This window comes from Theobroma cacao, chromosome 10 (genome assembly GCF_000208745.1).
Source record: "Theobroma cacao cultivar B97-61/B2 chromosome 10, Criollo_cocoa_genome_V2, whole genome shotgun sequence".
In the NCBI taxonomy this organism is placed as follows: domain Eukaryota; kingdom Viridiplantae; phylum Streptophyta; class Magnoliopsida; order Malvales; family Malvaceae; genus Theobroma; species Theobroma cacao.
Window position 1 is genome coordinate 18904535 of NC_030859.1, and position 21732 is coordinate 18926266.

A 21732-nucleotide genomic window follows, 5' to 3' on the forward strand; every position below is an offset into this window, starting at 1 on the left:
ATAAAAATTAACTTCATGTTATATAATTTCGATTTCTGACACAAGGAGTTTTAATACTGATAATATATTATCTTTTCAAGACGTAAAAGAGAATTAAAGATATATTTCGAAATCAAATGATATAAGGATCATTCTAAACCTTATCGAGTCATATATATATATATATATATATGCAATCAAAAATGGACTCATAATTTGAGAGCATTCACATCTAATTGGTGAAAAAGGAATTAAAATCTTGGCCCACTGAACCACAAAATAGGAAAAAGATTTTTTTAAAAAATAAAAATAAAAATGTTGGGTCCAGTTCCATTGTGTATGGTTGGGACCATCAACCATTTGCAGCAGAATGGGATTGAATTTCCAGAAATCTAAATTCAACGCACTGGAGCTTTCACGGGCCTTCTTTGTCAGAATAATAGGCCTTGCCCGGGCCTAACATCACAAAACATATTCTAGTGGCCTGGGCCCACCATTATTATAGAAAGGGGTCTTTTCGTAATTTTAAAATTTTTTTTCCCGATAGAAGGAAAAGTTTAATGATAAGACAAGACATAATACTTTAAAAAAATTTTAATAAGTTTTTATTTTTTAACATTCAATTAAGGTTATATATTTTTATTTTAAACCAAATAAATTTTTATAATTAATAATTAATTAACTGTTATTACTCAAAACGTTAATTGTCATTTTTATGCTTATATGATATTAAGGTGAAAGATGAACATACGACGTAATCATATTATTATATCATAATAACATATCACGTTATCATCTATTATAACATATCAACATGTCACGTAAATATCATATGACAATTTGACTAGTGACAATTAATCATAAAAACTTTGATTGAATATTATTAAAAAGTTTTATTTGAATTTTTTAAAATATTTCGAAGACTTATTTTAAGTATTATGCCTAATGACAAAATAACATCAATATCTTTTTTTTTCTTTTTCACTTTTTAACACTACTAATTAAAGGAACGAAATCCTTATTGTTATTTAATTTTTCATTTTTCTCACCACTTATACTAATAAACAATATATATTTTCTTTCTTAATTTTTCATCTTTTTATTTTTGAACCTCTCTATCAAACAAAACTTAAAAAGCCTATTATCATCCGGATCGAGTGTCAGGGTTCATCTTAATGCAATTCCATAAATAGTATAAGCACCTTAGCCTATAATTGGTTATTAAGAACATAAACTGTCTCTATCCTTGTAAGACTCAACCAAATTTAAGAGAAAGGGATGTATCTCTACCTCTTCTACTCAATATTAAGATGTTGTCTCACTGGAGGTTGTTCCCCCATTACCTAACTCAGATTTTTTTTCTTTTTCTTTCATTATTGGGAAGGAAATTGGCCATCTAAGCAGAAAGAGACAGCCTTAAAAACATTATTATAATTATTAATGAAAAAAACTATTTAAGTATTTGATTTATTGGTTGATATATGATCTCCTTATTTATAGAGTAAAATTCAAGTCTCCCTTCATCAATTTATTTTTAAAAGAAGACAACTTTAAAAACTAGACATTAGATTTTAAGGAAATGATATTTCAGGTCAACAAATATCTTTACATGTGAAAAACTCGAAACAAATAAATTGTTTCGACTTTCGTAAAAGTGAAGATGTTGGGAATTATGTTTTTTGTTGGACAATATTAAGATAAATCATTAATAAGATTCAAACTCAATATCACTTATATTGAAATGAACGAATCTTTTTTTCGATTGAATAGATTATCATTGATAAAAGTTAAATTAATGTATCAAACTTTAAATACAAGATCATCACTTATATCGACACAAACGATATTTTCGATTTAGTTCAATTATCATTGATAAAAATTGTATTAATGTATCAAGCTTTGAATACAACTTATTAAAAGGAATAAAGTGAACATTTATTACTTTATTTAAAGTGATGGATCAAATTTATCACTTATCTTTGAATAGAAGAGCTTTCAAACTTTTGATCCATGACTCGACAAAAAGCAGCATTTTATAATGGGAAAATGATTATGATGATGGGTTTAAAGTAAAAATTTTATTCTAATCAACTTTACGATGTTCCCTAGAGGATAGCATATTAAAATGGAGGAACTTTCACAAACTTTTTGTGAAGATTTTTCTTTTTGTGTGAGAGAAATTTAAAGGTGACATGTCATATTTCTTTGTAATGATTAACAATAGAGTTACGGTCACGGCATGATTTCGTTCACATAATTATTAAAATATGACTTGATTTGTTTAAACATATTAACAACAGAAAAATTATATTTTGATTATGGAATTGAAGTCGTTATTGGAAAATATTTGATAAAAATGTTAGTTCTGTAAAATTGTTCCAAATTTTTAAAACTAAATACAAATATTTTTCATGGAAAAAATGTTAAAATTTCCAAACATTCAGCTATTCATAAAAATAAATACTTATATAATTATTATATTTATTATTCATACTGTTTGTGAATAATCAGACAATCCTATGTTATTGTTAAAAATTTAAAATTTTTAAATAAATTACCTCCACTTTTAGAATTTTGTTTGCATTCATCTCGGCTCTATTAGTATTCAATATAAACACTCCGTCCAAAATCCTAAACATCATTAATAAAAATTAAAAATTGACTAAACAACCCATGAGAAAAAAAATTTTATTTTTTTATGGCAATAATACATCTTCAATTACCCAATATACTACCACTTTTATTATTGGTATTTTATTTTTTCCATTTTCTAGTGGCTATTGAAAAATGAAAAGTTAGAAAACAAAAAAGAATTATATAAAGGAAAAATACATTGTGGAGTGGTGGTGGTGGAGAAGATAGAAGAATGGAAATGACACCACATTTTGTCTTAGGCTTAGAAACTGGCTGGATATGAAATAATGCTATAAGTTTTCAACCCATAAATTCTATGAGTGTTTGACTCTTATAAGACTACTTCTTCCTGTCAGGCTCGTGACTTTGGCAACAGGATATCCCACCGACACACCCAAGCCAAGGAGAACTGTGAAAACAAAAGAGATGAACAGGAAAGCTTAAGGGAGAATGAGACTTCTTCTCAAACTAATGTAAGGGTAAATGCATTTTCATTATAATCTCATAATGATAATTATTTTTTCCTGTTGATTATTATCAATTATGGACTCCAATTCCTTGCATATGTCTTTGTTTTTTTTCGTTTTCTGTTAAAATGTTGGACTAGAAAAGGAGAAAAGAAAAGTTGGATTAGATAACTCTATGTTTGGTAAGAGGGAAAGATGAAGAAAAGATATGGAGTGAAAGGAAAATAATGTTTTGTTTTTTTCATTTAGTAAGAGAGAAATAAGAGGGTAGAAGGAAAAGGGATGAATTTGCACATTTTCTTTTTTTTTTTTTAAATATAATCTTTTTAAATTAAGAGGAAAATACCCATTTTATTTTGACATAATACCTTAAAGAATCTTTAAATTATTTGAAAAAGTTTTAACACATCTTATTTTTTAATTACGTTCAATCAAATTTTTATATTTTTATTTTAAATTAAATAATTTTTTATGACAAAAAGTTAATTAATTATTGTTAATCAAAACATCACTTGTCCACGTGATATGTTAATATGACATAAACTTACTCACACGATATATTGATATGATATGTTGATATGATATAATGACGTGATTACATATGATTAGTAACAATTAATTTTAAAAAGTCTACTTGTTCAAAATAAAAATATAAAAAATTTAATTAAACATAATATAAGAATAAAAACTTATTTAAATTTTCTTAAATATTCAAGAGCTTTTTAAAATATTATACCTTTTATCTTTAATCTCTTTTTTTTTCCCTCAATTTTCCATATTTCATACCAAATACAAAATGAAAGAAAGAAATAAAGAAAAAGAAAAACAACTTTCTCTTCCTTTCTCCCATAATTCTTTCTTTGCTTTTTTGCTTTTCTTCCACTTTTTTTTTCTTTCCTACCAAACATAATGTAAAATTTTAGAGTGACAATTATTTTTTTTTCCATTGATTACTATCAACCATGGATTCCCAATCCTTGCACATTTCTTGTTTTATTTTTCTTGGTTGTGTTAAATAGTTGGATTACAAAAGTGAGCAGCCCTCTGTCATGTCTTATAAAATTATAATGTGTACTATTCGGTTCACATTTAAAATAAAATAAAAGAAATCATAAAGTTTGGATTGATTGTACATAGTCTGTATTAGAACCTGAACAATGTTATTAGCAAACCAGGTTTCACTTTCTTTGATCAGTCCATTACCTCTCCCATGTAAATCATGCAAACATAAACCTAACAAAAGGTTGTAATTCAGAATCCTTATCTGAAACATCAAAGCTTTCTTAGCTTCTATGTATATATATTGAACTGTTCTATTTCTTGCTTTAAACATTAAAACAATTGACCTGAGGTATTTGTACATCAATTTTCTAGAGTCTGCATAGATTTAAAAAAAATTGTTTCGGACAAATAAAATTTCCATACCCCTTTATCATATCCGGCATTTATTCTGTATCCCAGTTGCCGATGTTAGCCGTTGCTTCATTCACCATCTTGACAAGGGTCACCTGCAGACACAGTAATGTGGGGGTCACAACGGAAGTACAAATGCATGAACCGCAATGCAGAAAAGTGCAAGAAAGAGTCATCAATAATGGTTTAGATTAAAGAGATTGAACTCAACTTGGAATCTGCTTCGGGAAAAAAAATACTTGCAATTGAGTATCAGTATATTAACTAATATGAGCTATACATTACCTAATAGATTGGCTTTAAAATGTTTTACTGGAATTCCTCTCTAAAAAGGGCAAAAAAAGGTGGTGACAAGAAAGAGCTGTGGCCTAAAAAATATGCTTCAAGAAAGAATCCCTCACTAGCATATTCAAGCTACCTCAAACCAAACTTGAGGTATCTAATTGTTTTTCTTCAGTACAAGCTCAAGTTAGGTTTTGACCAGGCTGATCTTGAACTTATTTTGGCGGAGTCAAGCTCAAATAGTCTGCCATATGGCTTGGCTCAGCTTTACCATGCATAGTCATCGAGGAAACAAAGATCACCTCAGACCAAACATAACATGCAACATGTGCTAAAGAAGGCACAGTACAGAGAGATAGAATTGCACCCTAGTTTAAAGAAAATCTGAAATATGGGTTTCCTAAGATTGGTTACCATTGGACAGGCAACATCCTCAATCATTAGACCTAAGGAGCAGGTAGAAGATGAGTTTAACAATCAGGTTATGCAACAAATTCACAGTTGGATAATCCACCTTAGGAGACAGACACTACGCACCAAATAACAGCCTGAATCTTAAATTTTCCCATATTTTATCCCTTGGCATTCCACCAATGTACTTTATCTAACATGTAAAACTGCTATGAACTAAGAGTAAGACTAACAGTGCATCCAAAGGGACTCTTCTGAGGCCGTTCCATATCAACATCACAGTCTAAATAAAAGAAGAGAAGTCAGCCCCAAGCCAAAGTGACAAAAATAATAGAAGAAAATTGGTAGGAAGAAAACAAAAGAATGGGTGGAAAGTTTCATCGTTTATCCAGAATTTCCAAAAATATTCAAGAAATCTATATAATCAAGGTATTGTGCCAACTCCTTTTTTCACTACATGTCCAAGTTACAAATTGGGGAAGTAGCTCTGTTCACTCTTCTCTTCACTCCCGAACAAATACAAAGTTTCCATTGGATAAACTTTCAAACAAATTAGCTCTTGTCAATAACCCTCAAGAAAGATAAAACAATTTATGTTTCACCAAAAGCTTTATTGCAAGAACAAATAGGCCTCCTTGATCAATAATAAGAGGGAAAATGCTGCATGCTCCACCCAATTTGCACAGCCTGCCCATCCTGCCTGACATGGCAGGTGACAGATCACCAAAAAGTTTGATCATAGTTTTCTTCTTTTTTTTTTTTTTCCTTTTAGAAAAAAGTTCCCAAAAACAGTCTTATCTCTCCCTACACCTTGCTCTTCTCCTTCCAATCTATTTCTCTCTGACATGAATCCATGTGTTTGCAACTAAGATGGGCATTGTACTGTGGTAAAAACTGAGTCCAAAAGGTTTGGGTTGCAAAGTGCTAAAATGACAGAATAAAAGGCATAGGGAAAAGAAAATTAGAAAAAGTTAAAAGGGAAATGAAGCTAGGAAATGTATCTGATTGAAGAGAAGTGAAGAGAGAAGACAATGGATGATATTGCTGAGAGAGAAGAAAGAAACAGATCTGCTAAACCAGAGAGAGAAGAGACGAGCATTCAATATTGGTGCTGCATCAGGCAGGATGGGCAGACAGTGCAAATTGGCCAGGCATTTAGCATTTTCATAACAAATATATACATATATATATATATATATATATATTCCGAATCCACAAATAGGAAAGACAGTTTCTGATCATTCCTTCTCAACCATATATATCCTTCCAAATCTTTTCTTCTTTGATTATCAGCCATTTCTGATTGCAGAAAGTCAATACTAGGCATCCAGTTAAGGTACACAAACCTAATTTAACAGCACATAGTCTCCATTCTCCATCATGCTTCTCATAATTCAAGGAAAGCATCTGCTCTCATTGAGTTATTCTCCCCAACAAGTCAAAACATTAAACATTCATACACAAAACAAGCCACACTTCAATACCATGAAAATGTAATGTGAATAGAACTTGATATAGATGGTAAGTTGCAGCTTATATGAACATAAGGTTTTTAAAATAAAAGTACTTCATCCAATGTAACAAGTAGCACTTCTAAATACTGATATTTATGAAGACATACCACACTTTCAGGGACCCCTGGAGGAGGCAAGGAGAGATTTCGCGGAGGTGGGCCACGTAGATATGATCTCTTGTCAAATCGCCACTCACCAATTTTACCATATGTCAACTCACCCTGAATGTTAATTGACAAATAAATAAAGTTTCAGCAATCTTGAAATAAGTTAATATTTAAAACAAAATCATGTCAGTACTCATATTTAGAATAGCAAGAACAATTAATTTAATTAAACAACTAAAAACATTTTACCTTCATGTTGTAGTCACATCCATAGGTGTAATGAATTATGAACTTTTTCCCAGTTTCCAAATCCCATGGGGGCTGAAATTTTTAAAATGCAACAAGTCTAATCAATGCTGCACCTAATCTAATCAAAACTACAGGGGAAAAACCTTCATGAAAGCCTTTGAAAAATAGGGTGCCAAACCTGCAGCATGAAGTCCTTCCGAAGAATATGTTGCACACCATGCAAAGCTGATGCCACAGCATAAGCATACCTTAGGTTTGAAAAACATGTCAGTACTAAAAATCAAGCAAATGATCTTAAATTTTCTAAAATAAACAGCCATTTAGACACCAATACTCACATTTCTAGCACCCATCCAAAAGCTTTATCGGTCTCTGGGTCATTCTTCATTTTTAAGGAAACATTCATCCAAGTAGGAGCAATCTTTTCCAGTAAATCCTGTGAAAGAAAATTCACTCAGTATAGATGCATCTCATCTAACAGAAACCCTATAATATTAAAATTGAAATCTAAGACAGAGAATAACAATAACAGTGTAAACGGAATGAAATTAAGTTGACACAAAGGAACAAATACAATCGTTTGAGGATAGATACAACATAGTATCAATAGTAAATATCAACCATGTTGAAAACAAGCCCAACTACTTCAGATATTAATTGTTCAACAACAAAATTTGCATCAAGCCAAATCTATTAATTAGTTAATAGGAGATTTTTACCTTCTTGATTATGACAGGTGAATTGCCAATTGGATCAATATTTGTCACAGGTCCCATCTCCTCTGGGTAAAACTTCCTTAACAATTTTTCATTCTGAGCCGGCTTAATGTAGAAAAAGGGAAAGGCAGCTGGGTATCCTCCATGCCCCAGATTAGGCAGGGGACGGATAAATATGTGATCAGGCTCTGCCATCAATATATATCTGCATCAAGAGAAAAGTTTAACATGCTTTAAAAACTGATTAAGGTATGATGAAACTGATTATTAAATCATGACATGTAAGAACACTCACTCTTCCTCAATTGTAGCCTTTTCCAGCCACTGCACAAAAGCCCATGGCCTATTTAAGACAATGTATCCCTGAGAAGAGAGAGAATCTTTTCAGAAAACACATGCACAGCGCAAATTCTAGAAACAAAGACAGTCATAGCAATTGCCACTGCTTTGATTTAATAAAATTAATAGACACAAAACAGAAGAATATTCAAGTATATGTTGCCAAAATAAACAAGTCATCAGCCACAAGCCTTCTATGTTCATTTCTTCAGCAGATGAAAATTTCCATTTGTAGCTGTTCAATAAATAAAGCATATATGAAGAATGCATTCTTTCAAGCCAAATTTATACTAATCTATAATTGTTTTCAGAGTCATGAAGGTTCATGAAAATTAATGAGAATGTACCCACTTTTTGAAAGGTAAGTTTTACAGCTTGTTGCAATGAGATGCAACTTGTGCTCTATAAGAAGTCACAACATCATCATAGTTCTAACACTTTAAAGGAGTTTAGAATTACAAGCAACCATTTGAAGCACACAATGCCTATTCATATGCTCTGAAACTTAAGAAAAGAATATATCAAAATTCGTTTTGCTGCTATCTATTCAATAATTAATGACTCACTCAAGAAGGCCAACGATCTGGACCAAATAAAAGATATGAACTGCTGCCTTCTTTCAACAAAACAATTCTGTTCCTCTGAAATATTATTCTTTAATTTATCTGTTAACTAACTACCGTGTGACAATGTAGTTCAATTCATCTATAAGCAAATTGAAGACTCAAACTAATAAAATGAAAATCTAAGACCATCATAAGGCTTTTAACACACGTGAAACAAGTGACAGCTCTTAAAAGGAATGAATAGCATTAACCAAAAACATGATGCAAAAAACTCACCCGATCCAGCCCTGCTGGAAGAGGATCAACTATAACGGTAGGAATCTCATCTACCAAGTTGTCAGGACTTCCAGAGTGCAAAACACGTGTGAAACCTCCCATCTCTGACCCAGGCAAGTCCTTCTGCTTTTTATACCAATAGTACATCACGCGACACTGCCATTTACTGTATGGAGCATCCGTAGCTGTTAAGGCAACATGGAAAGGCTGTTTGGCGTTGTTTGGTTTCTTCACATTTTCAGGCATCTCAATGACAGGATCAAAAAATATTCCACCATTGGAGTCGTTGACTTTCCATTTTGAAATAGATCTATTGTGCATTACCATTGTTACCAGATTATATGTTGCAAAGCAAAAGCCAAGAACTAATGTAACAAGAAGGAGTGGTGACAAACGTCCCATGTTCTTTCTCACTATCATTGATGGTTGTTGTTAAATGAGGACTACGATCCTCCAAATTATAACAAACCCTCCTGGTTCAAATTGCTTTAAAACAAGCTGTTATACTCAAAAAGTCCAAACTGGTTAATGACAAAAAAGCCACTAATTCATTTCTTTCCTAACTTGATTGAAGTTCCAGTTGACTTGCAGGAGAATGCAAGCTCCAAAAGACCACCTGCAAAAGATTTACAGTAAATCAATTTGATGCAGATGAAGAATTACCCAAGGCTACACACTTACAGTAATCCACAAGAAATCAAAATCATGCAAAGAATTATTCATAAATCAGAATATGAAGTACTTGATATCAATTATATACATTCTACTACAAAATATACAAACAGGAGCCGGCAAATCTACATAGAATAGACAAGATATTTTGTTCTAGGTTTTGCTTTGTCAAGGGGCTGTGTTTGGCTTTCGACAGCCAAGCTTTTTCTGGGTTTTGGGTTAGAGAGACATGCGTGTTGTTTTCTTCCCTTTCTCTGTACAGAGCAGATCTTTAGGAAAGGGCAAAGAGCTATCTTTTTGTTATGTAGCTCAGCTAGGGAAGGGAATTGCTATCAATTTTGTGAGCAGTTTCCCGTTGTAACTGTATATAACCTCTTCTGCACAAGCTAAAGGTCTCATCCGAGCAGAAGTCTTTAGCAACATGTTAAAGACTTCATATGGCATAGTGGCTTTATGCCAATAAAATCCCTTTTCAAAAAAAAAAAAAGGTTATTAGAGATGAAACACCAAAAAGAAAAAAAAGGCTCACATTGCATATTATAATCTAAGAACAACTGAATTTCACAGTCGAATAACAGAATTTCTCCATAAAAGGATCAAAGAAATCCGAAAAGAACACAGTGGGATCCATATTCCATAAAACCAAACAAAACCCTCAAATTAATCAAATATCAGTCAAAACAACAATGTAGTTAGCACAATTAAACACTGTTCCTACAAGGATCAAACTTCAAATTAAAAAAATTTCAAAGCACACCAAACAAAATTCAAGCCCTCCACAACCAAGCAATCTTCAGACACACCAGAACTAAAAGTGAACCAGACGAGAAAGTCAAAACAAGATACAACCAATAAACTAGAATTAAACAACCCACTCACAGGCAGCTTTGTCAAAATTCAGATCAAAAAACTAAATAAGTAAATAAATAAACAAACAAACAAACAAAATCCAGCCACTAGTCATTTCTATTTAAAGCGTTTACTAATTAGAAGTCAAACAAACAAAAAAATTAAAAGATGTATGAATGAATAAATAAAAAAACTTTGAATTTTCATGAACTTTACCTAAAGAGAGAAAATGATTATCCATTACAATTGAGAAGGAGTGAGAATTTGACAGCAAAGCAATGATTTTTTAATGCGAAAACAGGGTAAATGAGAAAACCCAAGGCGCAAGTTAAGAACTTTGGGAGTGAATATAGTATTAAAAGCTCATTAGCTCAAAACCCATGTTCCTGGTCTCATGGTATTTACAGGAGGGCATAAGACGTGGAAACCAACAAAGTTTGTTAATATGCTACTATGTTTTTTATATGCTAAAAGAGAGAGACAGAGAAACGTACAGTAGTGACGTGAGCGCAGAGAGAGAAAAGAAAAACAATCAAAGGATCTGCTTTTCTCTTTTTCTTTGGATCAAGAATCCTGTGAGGGAGATTTTAAAAGTGAAAAGTTGAAGTCTTGGTGCTTGGAACCTAGGGAGTTTTTGCCTTTTTCTTTTCTTTCTTTCTTTTTTGGTTAGTGTAGGAGGGGTTGGTATGCTTTACATTTACCAAGTATTTTCGGCTGGAACTCAAGATCCATCATCCTTCATCAAAGGAAGCCATTAAAGGAAAGGAAATTGCTTACCATTTGCTTATAATGTTCTACCGGGGTTTTTCAGTCAACAGCGCAATTAACGGAATTCATTTATTTAATCAATCATTGGGTATTATATTGAATGGTTTCCCCATTAGTACCAGAATTAAGATGTTCCCATCCCTATCCAGTGGGGTTATGTTTTGTCTTTTTCTACAATATACAGTGTGCCAAAGGAATGCACCAGGAAACATGGGATTCATTAGTCTATTCATCAGCACATTTTCTACGTTTTTTTTATAAAATTAATCTAATAAGATGTGCCATTCATGTTTACAAGTGTTTCAGGATTCTCTACTTGCTTGACAATGATGAGTTAATAATTTTTGTTAAGATAAAAAAATAAAAATTAAAAATTTTTAAAATTAATACATTATATTTAAGTAATAATAAAAAATTCACAATAAATAATAGTTTTATGTAACATATAAATAAAAAAAATATTTACAAAAAAATAATACTCGACAATATTTATTAAATTTATAAAATATAATATATAAAATATAAATAAAAAAAATTTACCTCTTCTTAATTTCACACAATTATGATGAGTGGTCTTTATTTAAGCTTACAAGTTCATAAATCTTAAGAATGAATTGTGTTTGACTTGCATAGAAGAGAACAAAGTAAAAATAATAAAATAAAAGAGAAGAAAAAGAGAAAAAGAAAGAGAGAGAAAAAAAAGATGTGAATAAATTTAAGAATTAGGATAAAAATATTAGAGTTTATGAAATTATTTTATTATTTATTATTTATATTAATTATTAAATAAAAATTATTTTAAAGAGTATTAAAATATATAATAAATAAATAATTACAAAAATTTTAAGAAGCCACTATCTCTATAAATATACTACTTTTTATGGCCATTAAAATATATATAATAATTAAAAATGTACAAAAATTTTGTGAGATTAAAACATCCATTTTACTTCATCTTCGAAGAATGAAACATGACACGATGGCATTTCCCCCTCTTGACTGCAGCCACATCAGCATTTGACGTTAGCAAAGAAGACAAGTTAGCATTCAAAAGTTGTTCAAGAAAGTTAAAATGTTATGATCCCACAAAGCAGGTTCCAGAGTTGCATGGATACAGGGAAGGTGGCTGCATTCTTTGGTGGAAATCAACTCTTGGCCGTGAAGCTTGGTTTATTGAATTAATTCTTGCAAATGAAATCAATTTAAGGTTCACTTCTCTTGCCATTCCATTCTTCTTACTTTGACTGATCCTTCACACATTTCCACCTTGCTTTTGCCAACAACTCTAGGGAATCAGAAAAATCTGTCAAAATTTTCCAAATTCTGCTTACCAGAATGCTTTCTTATATAACTTTGTTGAGTTCTATGCATTCGAGCATTTGATTTATTAGGTGATATATAATCTCTTGTTTAAATAACAGAATTTAAATTCTTTTTAACCAAATAAAAAAAAAAAAGAAAACTTTGTTGAGCCTCATCTTAACAGCTAGGAAGGCAGCCTCCTTCAATGCCAAAGTATTCTCATGATTGTACCTTCAAGATCTCAAGTCTTCTTTGCCAATACAAACTTCACACCTGGTTTTCCGAGGCATGTCAACAAGGAAAAGCTCTCCTTTACTTTATTTTCCATCAGAATGTTTTTCTCCAAATATTTCAACAAGGATAACTAGCTAGCCCATCATCAAATTTTGTCACTCCTATCTTTCTGAATCTTAAGACAATTGCACCCACCAAACTAAACCCCTCTTTTTGTCCACTCAGAAAGCAAACACAAATGTTCCACTGTCTGATGTTCCATCTTGCACAAAGGACAGATAATAGGGCTGCTTAGAAACAAACAAAGGTGAGATTTAATAAACCAACAAATATATGAGATTTGTAGTAAGGGTTATATATGGTTTGATTCAAGTTGATTTTGAACAATTATCATGTATTAAATTGAAGTATCCCAATGTTCTGAAAAAAAAAAAAATTAGATTATGGAAATATTGTACTAGAATTTTTTTTAATTAAGATACTTAAGAAAATTCAAATAAATATTTTTTTATTACGCTCAATCAAATTTTTTATACTTTTATTTTAAGTCAAATAAGTCTTATAACTAATAATTGATTAATTATTATTAATAAAAATATCATTTATCATTTTACATCTATATAATGTTGACATGAAAAGTAAAAAATATTACGTTACCATTTCATCATACTGTAGAAGAATGTCATATTACCATCTATTATGATATGTTAATATAACAAGTTACTATTACGTGAATTAACGATATTTAATAAATAGTTAATTTTAAGAACTTATTTAACTCAAAATAAAAATATAAAAGTTTAAAAATATGTCTCTCGTTGTCTTGGCTAAGAATAGTTTTACTTCTAAAAATAACCTAAAATAATAAAAGAATTGAGAAAGTAGGAAAAAGCAAAAGGTGTTACCATTTGAGGGGAGGAATGTTTATTGGTAGATAAGATATGCTGAGGTTGTAAGTGGGAAAGGTATCAATTTGATTGGTACCCAAATGTTCCTTATTACAACTGGCATTTTTTTTTTCTCAAAAAAATTTGAAATTTATTTATCCTAATAGAATATTTGGGAGCCAACTTGCTTTTCAACACATGCAATTTTTAAAGGTAAGCTTCAATTAAACTTGATTTCCAACTCCTTCAATAAATATAAATAATTAAGGAAGATTTATTAGCAATATACATATATATACCAAAACAAAGATGCTTCGACATAACAAACACTCACAGATTCAAATATCTCTAGCCTGGCTGTATGTCTTTCATGCTTGCATTGCATTCTCTGCAGATGACATAACAACTCTATAATTGTCCTGAAAAACATAACATAACAAAAAGATTGATCTGTCGAATCTCTAGATAATAGAGCCACTAGCATGGCTGCTGCTGATACATATGCAGAAATCCCCTTTGTGAACCATTCCATGAAGAACTTCTGCTGCCCTTGATCTGTCATTGTTTTCAAGAAACCCTTTGATCATTGTATTATAAGAGCAACTATTAGGCATGCAACGCCATCATCCACCTCCATTTTCCTAAGCAACAAATATGCTTCATCTGGTAGCCCTTCTTTACGAAGCCATTTGATCATTGTACTATAATTGTAAACATTAGGGTGTAACCCTTTGACTATGAGTGCACCAAGTAATATCCAACTTGACACAAGTCATCTATCCATTGTTCCGCATTACACTGAAAAGTCCCAATGCATCATAAATACGACCATGCGTGCATAAGCCATATAACAAAGCAGAGTAAATGATCATGTTTGGTACTACGCCAGGAGTACTCATCATTTCTTTGAAGAGTTCTTGTGCAACCGAAAGTCTCTCTATCTGTGACCTGCATGCCATTAAGAGTGTTGTAAGTAATAGTGTCAGGGTCCATTTTGAGCCATTTCACGAGAGAGCTCCTTTCGAGATTTACAATGTCCCCTGCGAGGCCGACCACTACTAACTATCGATTTCAGTCGACTTCTAGCCTCAGGCTCAACACCTTTTTGAATCATTCCTTCAACAATATCTTAAGCCCCTAAGGCCCTACCGTCTTTACAAAGAGCCACAGACATGAATTACACATTGCATGAATTAAGGAATTAGAAGTGACAACAGTTGGTGGAATGCCTTGACCTCTCATTTCCGATGAAAGCTTCAAAGCCTCGGTTGCACGATTGTCCTTACAAAGGGCGGCAATGATGGTGTTATCTGGAGATTCTGGACCCTCTTAAAATTATAATATAATAATATTATCTAGTTAGATTAGAATATTTTATTAAAATTATATTATAGTATTGTTAATTATATAGAATTGGACTCTAATAAGATTAAGATTAATTATTTTTTTTATAATTGAGAGAGAGAAAATTCGAACTCTGCTCTTTAAGTAAGGGATCATGCATAAATCAAAAAACTAAATGTTTCGATACAGATTAAGATTAACTTTATATATATACACGTTATTTATTAATATATAATTTAAAATTTTTTGTAACTTGTACAGTTTTATATAATATAATATAAGATTTTATTTTCTTTTAACCCTTTTTAGAATTTGTGTTCAAATTTATCTTTTTCCAAATTAAAAAAATTCTTATTCTAGCATCGGAAAATACTTTGTATATATTTTTTTACCTCTCATTTCCGATGAAAGCTTCAAAGCCTCGGTTGCACGATTGTCCTTACAAAGGGCGGCAATGATGGTGTTATCTGGAGATTCTGGACCCTCTTAAAATTATAATATAATAATATTATCTAGTTAGATTAAAATATTTTATTAAAATTATATTATAGTATTGTTAATTAGATAGAATTGGACTCTAATAAAATTAAGATTAACTTCTTCTTTTTTTATAATTGAGAGAGAGGGGATTCGAATTTTATTTTTTAAGTAAGGGATCATGCATCAACCAATGAACTAAATGTTTCGATGCAAATTAAGATTAACTTTATATATATACACATTATTTATTAATATATAATTTAAAATTTTTTGTAACTTATACAATTTTATATAATATAAGATTTTATTTTCTTTTAACCCTTTTTAGAATTTGTGTTCAAATTTGCCTTTTTCGAAATTAAAAAAATTCTTATTCTAGCATCGGAAAATACTTTGTATTTATTTTTCTATTTAGAAAAAGAAACAATTTGCATTGGAAAATTTATATTGTGACTTGTAAAGAAAATTATTAAACTTAAGTTTAATTACGACCTCTATTATGGTGCACTATTGTGGTATCAAATTGTTTGATCTCTAATTTTTTTTATTCTATTTTTATATATTTGGATTAACATAAAGGATGACCAAATCTTAAGCAGACAATTAGAGAAAAAAGTTTAAATTGCCAGCTGTTGTCCAAATTTGAAAAGATTTTCAACTATCTTATCCGATTTTGTGAATTGAGACAAACCCTTTTTTTTCTTCTTTATTTTAATATTTTGATCATGTTCTTGCCTTTGAGTTTTGACTCAATTATCTCATATAACAAAGGAGAATAATCTATTTTGTTCTATAGTCAAATTATTTATTTTTAATTTTTTTATCTCTATATATAGAAACATATAATTTAAATTGGTAAACAAATATATATCAAATAACAAATAGACTAGACTATTTTTGTTATTTATTTTTGCTTATTTTTTCTTGATATAATACTTTAAAAAATTCATATAAAATTTTTATTTTTTATTATATTCAATCAACAATTTATAATTTTATATTTAATCAAATAAACTCTCATGACAAACTGTAACTAATTAAAATACCATTTGTTATTTTATACTCATGTGATGTTAATATGAAAAGTGAAAAATATAATGTGACTATATTATCATGTCATATTATTATCTATTATAGTATGTTTACATGCCTCATCAATGTCACATGACATAAAAATCATCATTCATAACTTTTTTATCTTAAAAATTCCTTTAAAAAAAATCTTCTATGGATAATGCATTTATAAAGAAAAGGTTTCCCCCTCATTATTCTTTCTCGTATAAAGGTACATTTGTGAGGTGGTGGATTAATCGTTGAAAGTTGGTCATCTTTATAAATAAAAAATAAATTAATTATTTTTGAGAAAAATACATTAAATATATATAAAAAAATTATTATGTACTATATAATATTTCTAGAGCTTTCAAACTCAGCATACTTTCCATAACCTATGTGACAAATTGACTGTAATATTGTAATGCAGATTTTTTTTTACATTATTTGACCATTTTAGCTTTTAAAAACCTAAATGCTGATGCCCTCAAAAGCACTATCCATGCTGCCATGGATAGGCAAGCAAAGGCTTAAAAAAGCTATTTCCTCACATCGAAAATGCTGCTTTGATTAATTATTTCAGTGGTCCAGAGCGTTCCAATCTGAGGGTCAAAAATCTCACCACCCACCAACCTCGATTCATTCGACCCCATTTGATCATTTCCTCTCTCGCCGCTCTGAACCTTCTATATTAAGACGCGCGAGTAAATAACTCATAGGTTTGTGGAGGGCGTTGTAAGAAGATTAGAGAGCAATGGAAGCACTGCAAGCAGCAAAACCAGTGATCAAAGTGGCTGCCCTTTGTGGGTCTTTGCGTAAAGGCTCTTACAACAGAGGCTTACTTCGTACTGGTAATGTTTCCGCTAAGTCTGGGTTGTTTTTGGATTGGTGATGGTTTCCATTCGATTTGTTTATGTTTTTCTTGTTTGTAATTTTCAGCTTTGGAGATAAGTAAGGAGTCCATCAATGGGATGCAGATAGAGTACATAGACATATCACCACTTCCCATGCTCAACACGGATCTCGAGGATAATGGGAAGTATCCGCCTGCTGTTGAGGCTTTCAGGCAGAAGATTTTGGAGGCTGATAGCATCCTTTTTGCTTCCCCTGAGTACAACTACTCTGTTACTGGTATGCCATCCCTAAGCTTTCTCCTTGTAATGTTAATTTTAACGAGCTGGAGCGACTTCTACAGACAATAAACCAAAACAGAATTTCATCAGAATTGAAGTCTATCAAAAAATCTTGATTTTGACTTGGTGGAAGAACTGTGAGGTGGTGAGGGTGTAGTAAGATGTAAAGTCATTGTTGGGTTCTTTTCTGATTTGCAAATATGGTACTTGTAAGAATCTTTAGAGTTGTGGTACACTAGTGTGATTGTTGAATATAAGTGCGTAGGTAAGAGAAATGCAACATTTCTGTGACTCTAACAAGTCACAAAGTTTATTACACCTTAACTGAAGATGTAAAGAGTGAAAAGTTTTAGTTCTTGTGTTTGCAAGAGATCTATGTTGGTTTTGCACAGTAATCAGTAGATTCAGAACATATTGAATGCCATTATTGAATATGCTCTAAATTAACAAAGAAACAAGATATGTTAGTTGAAAATTGTGTGATCAAGGAAAGCCATTTCAGATGCATGTTGTGTGCTATATACGTGTGATTCATGGCTAAATCACTACTTATTTTTTGTACGAGTGGGATTCAAATCTAAAGTACTACTTCTTGTAGTAGTTACTACCATGTTCTGAGTTACTAAAAGATACCTGCTGGTTCCACCTTATATCGAACGTACTGTCAAACTTTGTAATACATGTGATATAACCCATAGCTGCCTCATGTTAGGGGTGTGCATTATTCAGAGAATACCAGATTAATGGACTAAACCAATTAATTTCAGTTTTTGAAATTTCAGATGTCTTCCCCCTCTATTGTGTGGATAATTCTATGTGCGGTCATAGCTTGTGAATTCAATCAGTGCAAACATGTTCTTTACCTTAAAACTAGGTCTTGCTAAAGCACTTATTAAGATGCGATTCATGATTGACCTATAAATGTCATTCTGTGACGTTACATAGATGAGGTGTAATGTGATACATCTTCAAAAGAGTGCCTCAAAGTATTAAAGGGATAATAAATACTCAAACGTAGTATACTCTTCCTAAAGTTGCATTCTGTTCTTTGGAATTTTTCTTTTGAAGAATTTTGATTAAACATAAGCCTTTTGAGGATATTTTGTAGTCATTTAGTTCAAAACCAGTTTATAATGTTTGTTGCAATTTGACAGAAGGCTACTTCCTTGCTTGGTTAGAGTACTTAGGAACTCTTTCTCATGTATAATGGCAGACTTTCACCACTATAGATGGTGAAGTAGAATCTCTAACTTAAAAGTTCCATGGCATTAACTGTGGTACAGGCTTATTAAACTGATTTGACTTTTCTTTATAGATTGAGGTCAGCATTGAAGGTTTTGCATAGCTAAACAATCCTGTTCACTTTATATTATTATCTGCACCAAACCAGGACCACTGAAGAATGCGATTGACTGGGCTTCTAGACCACCAAATGTTTGGGCTGATAAAGCTGCTGCCATTGTAAGCGCTGGAGGAAGTTTCGGTGGTGGGCGGGCACAGTATCATCTTCGCCAAATTGGGGTTTATCTTGATCTTCATTTTATCAATAAGCCTGAGTTTTACTTGAATGCATTTCAGCCTCCTGCAAAGTTTGATAGTGATGGCAACCTCATTGACCCATCATCCAAGCAGAAAATAAAGGAAGTTCTTCTTGCCTTGCAAGCATTTACGCTGCGGCTCCAAGGTAAGTGCTGAGTAAGTGGGTCAGTCAGGCTTTTGTCAATTGTTCGATTGTTACTGTGATGGATAAGCATTTGCTGTTTGACAATGTAATTTCTGTTTTTGTTTAGATTTTCTTTGCAGTATGCTAGGTGCAATTCAAACCTTGTAATTCCCATTCACTTTATGTACTAATAATGCGTGCACTACTTACACAAAAAGTACTGCAGTAATAGTAATAATACGCACCTGATAGTCCACTGCCTTGCAAACAGCTACTTCATTACACATAGGCATTACCTGGGCGAAGATGTTGAACTTGCTATTCCTTATGCACCCAATATGCCTGAATTAAATTATAACACTATGAGCATACATATCATATGAACTCAGACAGTCTGCAGAATAAAGTCAGTTATTTCTAAGTTGTTGTGAGCAAGAAAATCATGCCTGTGTACTGGGTCTGTAGCGACAGTTTGCCGCTTTCTTGCTTTCAGGCTTATCTCTTGGCTTGAATGATATTGGAGATAAAATTTCTCACTTGAACGTGCAATGAATTTCATGATGCTAAATTTTTAAAATCTTTCTGGACATAAAATTTGCCCATTGAGATGATTATCAGTCATAACCATGGTGGGATCATTCTGGAGCACTTCAGCAAAAATACTAGGGGTTATTCTGTAAAGCATCCTTCAGGGTATTAAGCATGTATGTACTAGTTCTCTAACCTTACTTGAATCTAAACAGGGAAGAGAGTTGGAAATAATTTGATTTTAAGTAACCTTTTCAAACTTCAGGATAATTTTAGCTAGGAACAACTTGGTCATTATTTCATCTGAAGAGTCATCAATGTGTCGGGAGGGTGAGTGTGCTTCCAATTAGCAACTACCTCAAGTCCTCAAATGTTGGATCCTGTCTGTTGGTGTAATGCACTGGACATTTTAAAGAATGCATATTTCTAATATCTGCAAACGATTGAGCTGATTAGGATCAAATTAAAACCAGCTTGTATCTGCAACCCGTACTGAAACTGCCAACTTAGAAGTTGCAGTCCTGCCCTTCTTGAAGTCACATTCACAGTTACAAAAGATGCTGTTCTTTTGTAAAATAGTACTTATAATTCCAGAATTTCATTGAACTCTGTCTCTCTCCTTTAACGGGAGAGAAGACATTACCAAAGGATGTTCCTCAATCCAGTACCAGAATCTGGTTAGAACTTAAATTTACTGACAACAGTTCCCAGAAGAGCAATCTGACCTAGACAAAAGCACCCAAGAGGTGAAGATTCTGTTTATGCATTTATTCCTGTTTTCAGTTTCTAAGGCAGCATCACTCCAGGGTTCTTGCTCTGCCTAATTGTCCTCTTTAATCTATTGATGTAGGTTGCAATTTTAACCTCTCGGCGATATCAGAGTTGCCAAGGCAGAGTGGCAGAGTATCTGAGGAAGGACCTGTTCTAATACCATTCACCAAAGGAAATATTGGGCAAAGATTCCATGCTAACACAGAATACAAGCTTGGAAGAACCTCAGAACCTTATGATCAGTATGATTTGGAAACCTGCAACGGTGAAAGAAGAGTTATTAGTCAGTTTCAAGACAAGAACTTCAAGCTCAAGGATAAACTGTACAATCATAATGCAAGGGAAAGGATGTACAAAATGGCACTGGCTGCATCTTGGGTGTTGTTCCTCATTGTGTTCATGCTCAGTTACTGGGTTAAGAATGTTGAGGATGCTTGCTGCAAGAGAAATGTGTTTAGCAGGAGCCTTGATTTCTGGGTGGCCTATAGTTAAGTGCTATGTGTGTATGCCATGTAAAACTATGCATGAAAGCATAGACAGAATAAAATAAAGCTGTGTGATTGCTTGATTATTTAAGCAATCTCTTGAAGTGTAATCAAGCAATCTCTTGAAGTGTTTGTGTGGTTAAGTTGTCATGGTGCTGTATGTAGTGTTCCGCAGTCGCCTTGTCCTTATCTAAAAGTGTAGAACTCCAATATGCCTTTTAGAACTTAATGACATTTTCATCAGAAGATGTTGATTATTAGTGTTGAATTTTCCTTAAGGTTCTAACAGTTTGGGAATGTAACTTCCTAGTTAGCTTACCCTTTCTCTTTTACAACTTTCCATTATGAGGAACTCTTGAGGAGAAATATCCAGTAACTTGCACCAGTAAGGAAAATTCTGAAATGGAAACCTTTGAGACACATGACATTTGAGAAGTCCAGGAAACAGTCAAAGTACTTAGTTTTACTTTAGGGGTGATTAACTGATTACTAGTTCCGTTTCCAAATACATTATCTTAACAAGGGCCCTGAAAAACACAACTTTCCATTGATTAATTGAAAACTTTAAAATCTTCTGATGAGGTCTTAATTACTTGGATGTACATTTTCT

General features: G+C 32.0%; 2 protein-coding genes across 6 annotated transcripts; one reads left to right on the forward strand and one right to left on the reverse strand.

The window, feature by feature from the left end:
- LOC18587202 lies at positions 2826-11269 on the reverse strand. 5 transcript variants are annotated; one of them, XM_007010900.2, is made up of 10 exons: positions 10969-11236; positions 8954-9569; positions 8068-8135; positions 7776-7977; positions 7395-7492; positions 7235-7304; positions 7057-7128; positions 6808-6921; positions 4506-4588; positions 2826-3022 (listed from the first exon to the last, which is right to left on the reverse strand). In XM_007010900.2, the coding sequence occupies exons 2-9, from the start codon at positions 9371-9373 to the stop codon at positions 4526-4528; spliced, it is 1107 nt and encodes a 368-aa protein (XP_007010962.2). In that variant the 5' UTR covers positions 9374-9569; positions 10969-11236; the 3' UTR covers positions 2826-3022; positions 4506-4525. The 5 variants fall into 5 exon arrangements, with proteins under 5 accessions (XP_007010962.2, XP_017985182.1, XP_017985181.1 ...); XM_018129693.1 differs by lacking the exon at positions 2826-3022 and adding an exon at positions 4222-4313; XM_018129692.1 differs by lacking the exons at positions 2826-3022; positions 10969-11236 and adding an exon at positions 11252-11269 and having other exon boundaries at positions 4222-4588.
- On the forward strand, positions 17040-21454 carry LOC18587204 (NADPH:quinone oxidoreductase). Its single transcript, XM_007010902.2, has 5 exons — positions 17040-17393; positions 17482-17673; positions 19066-19359; positions 20717-21329; positions 21406-21454. The coding sequence occupies exons 1-4, from the start codon at positions 17297-17299 to the stop codon at positions 21127-21129; spliced, it is 996 nt and encodes a 331-aa protein (XP_007010964.2). The 5' UTR covers positions 17040-17296; the 3' UTR covers positions 21130-21329; positions 21406-21454.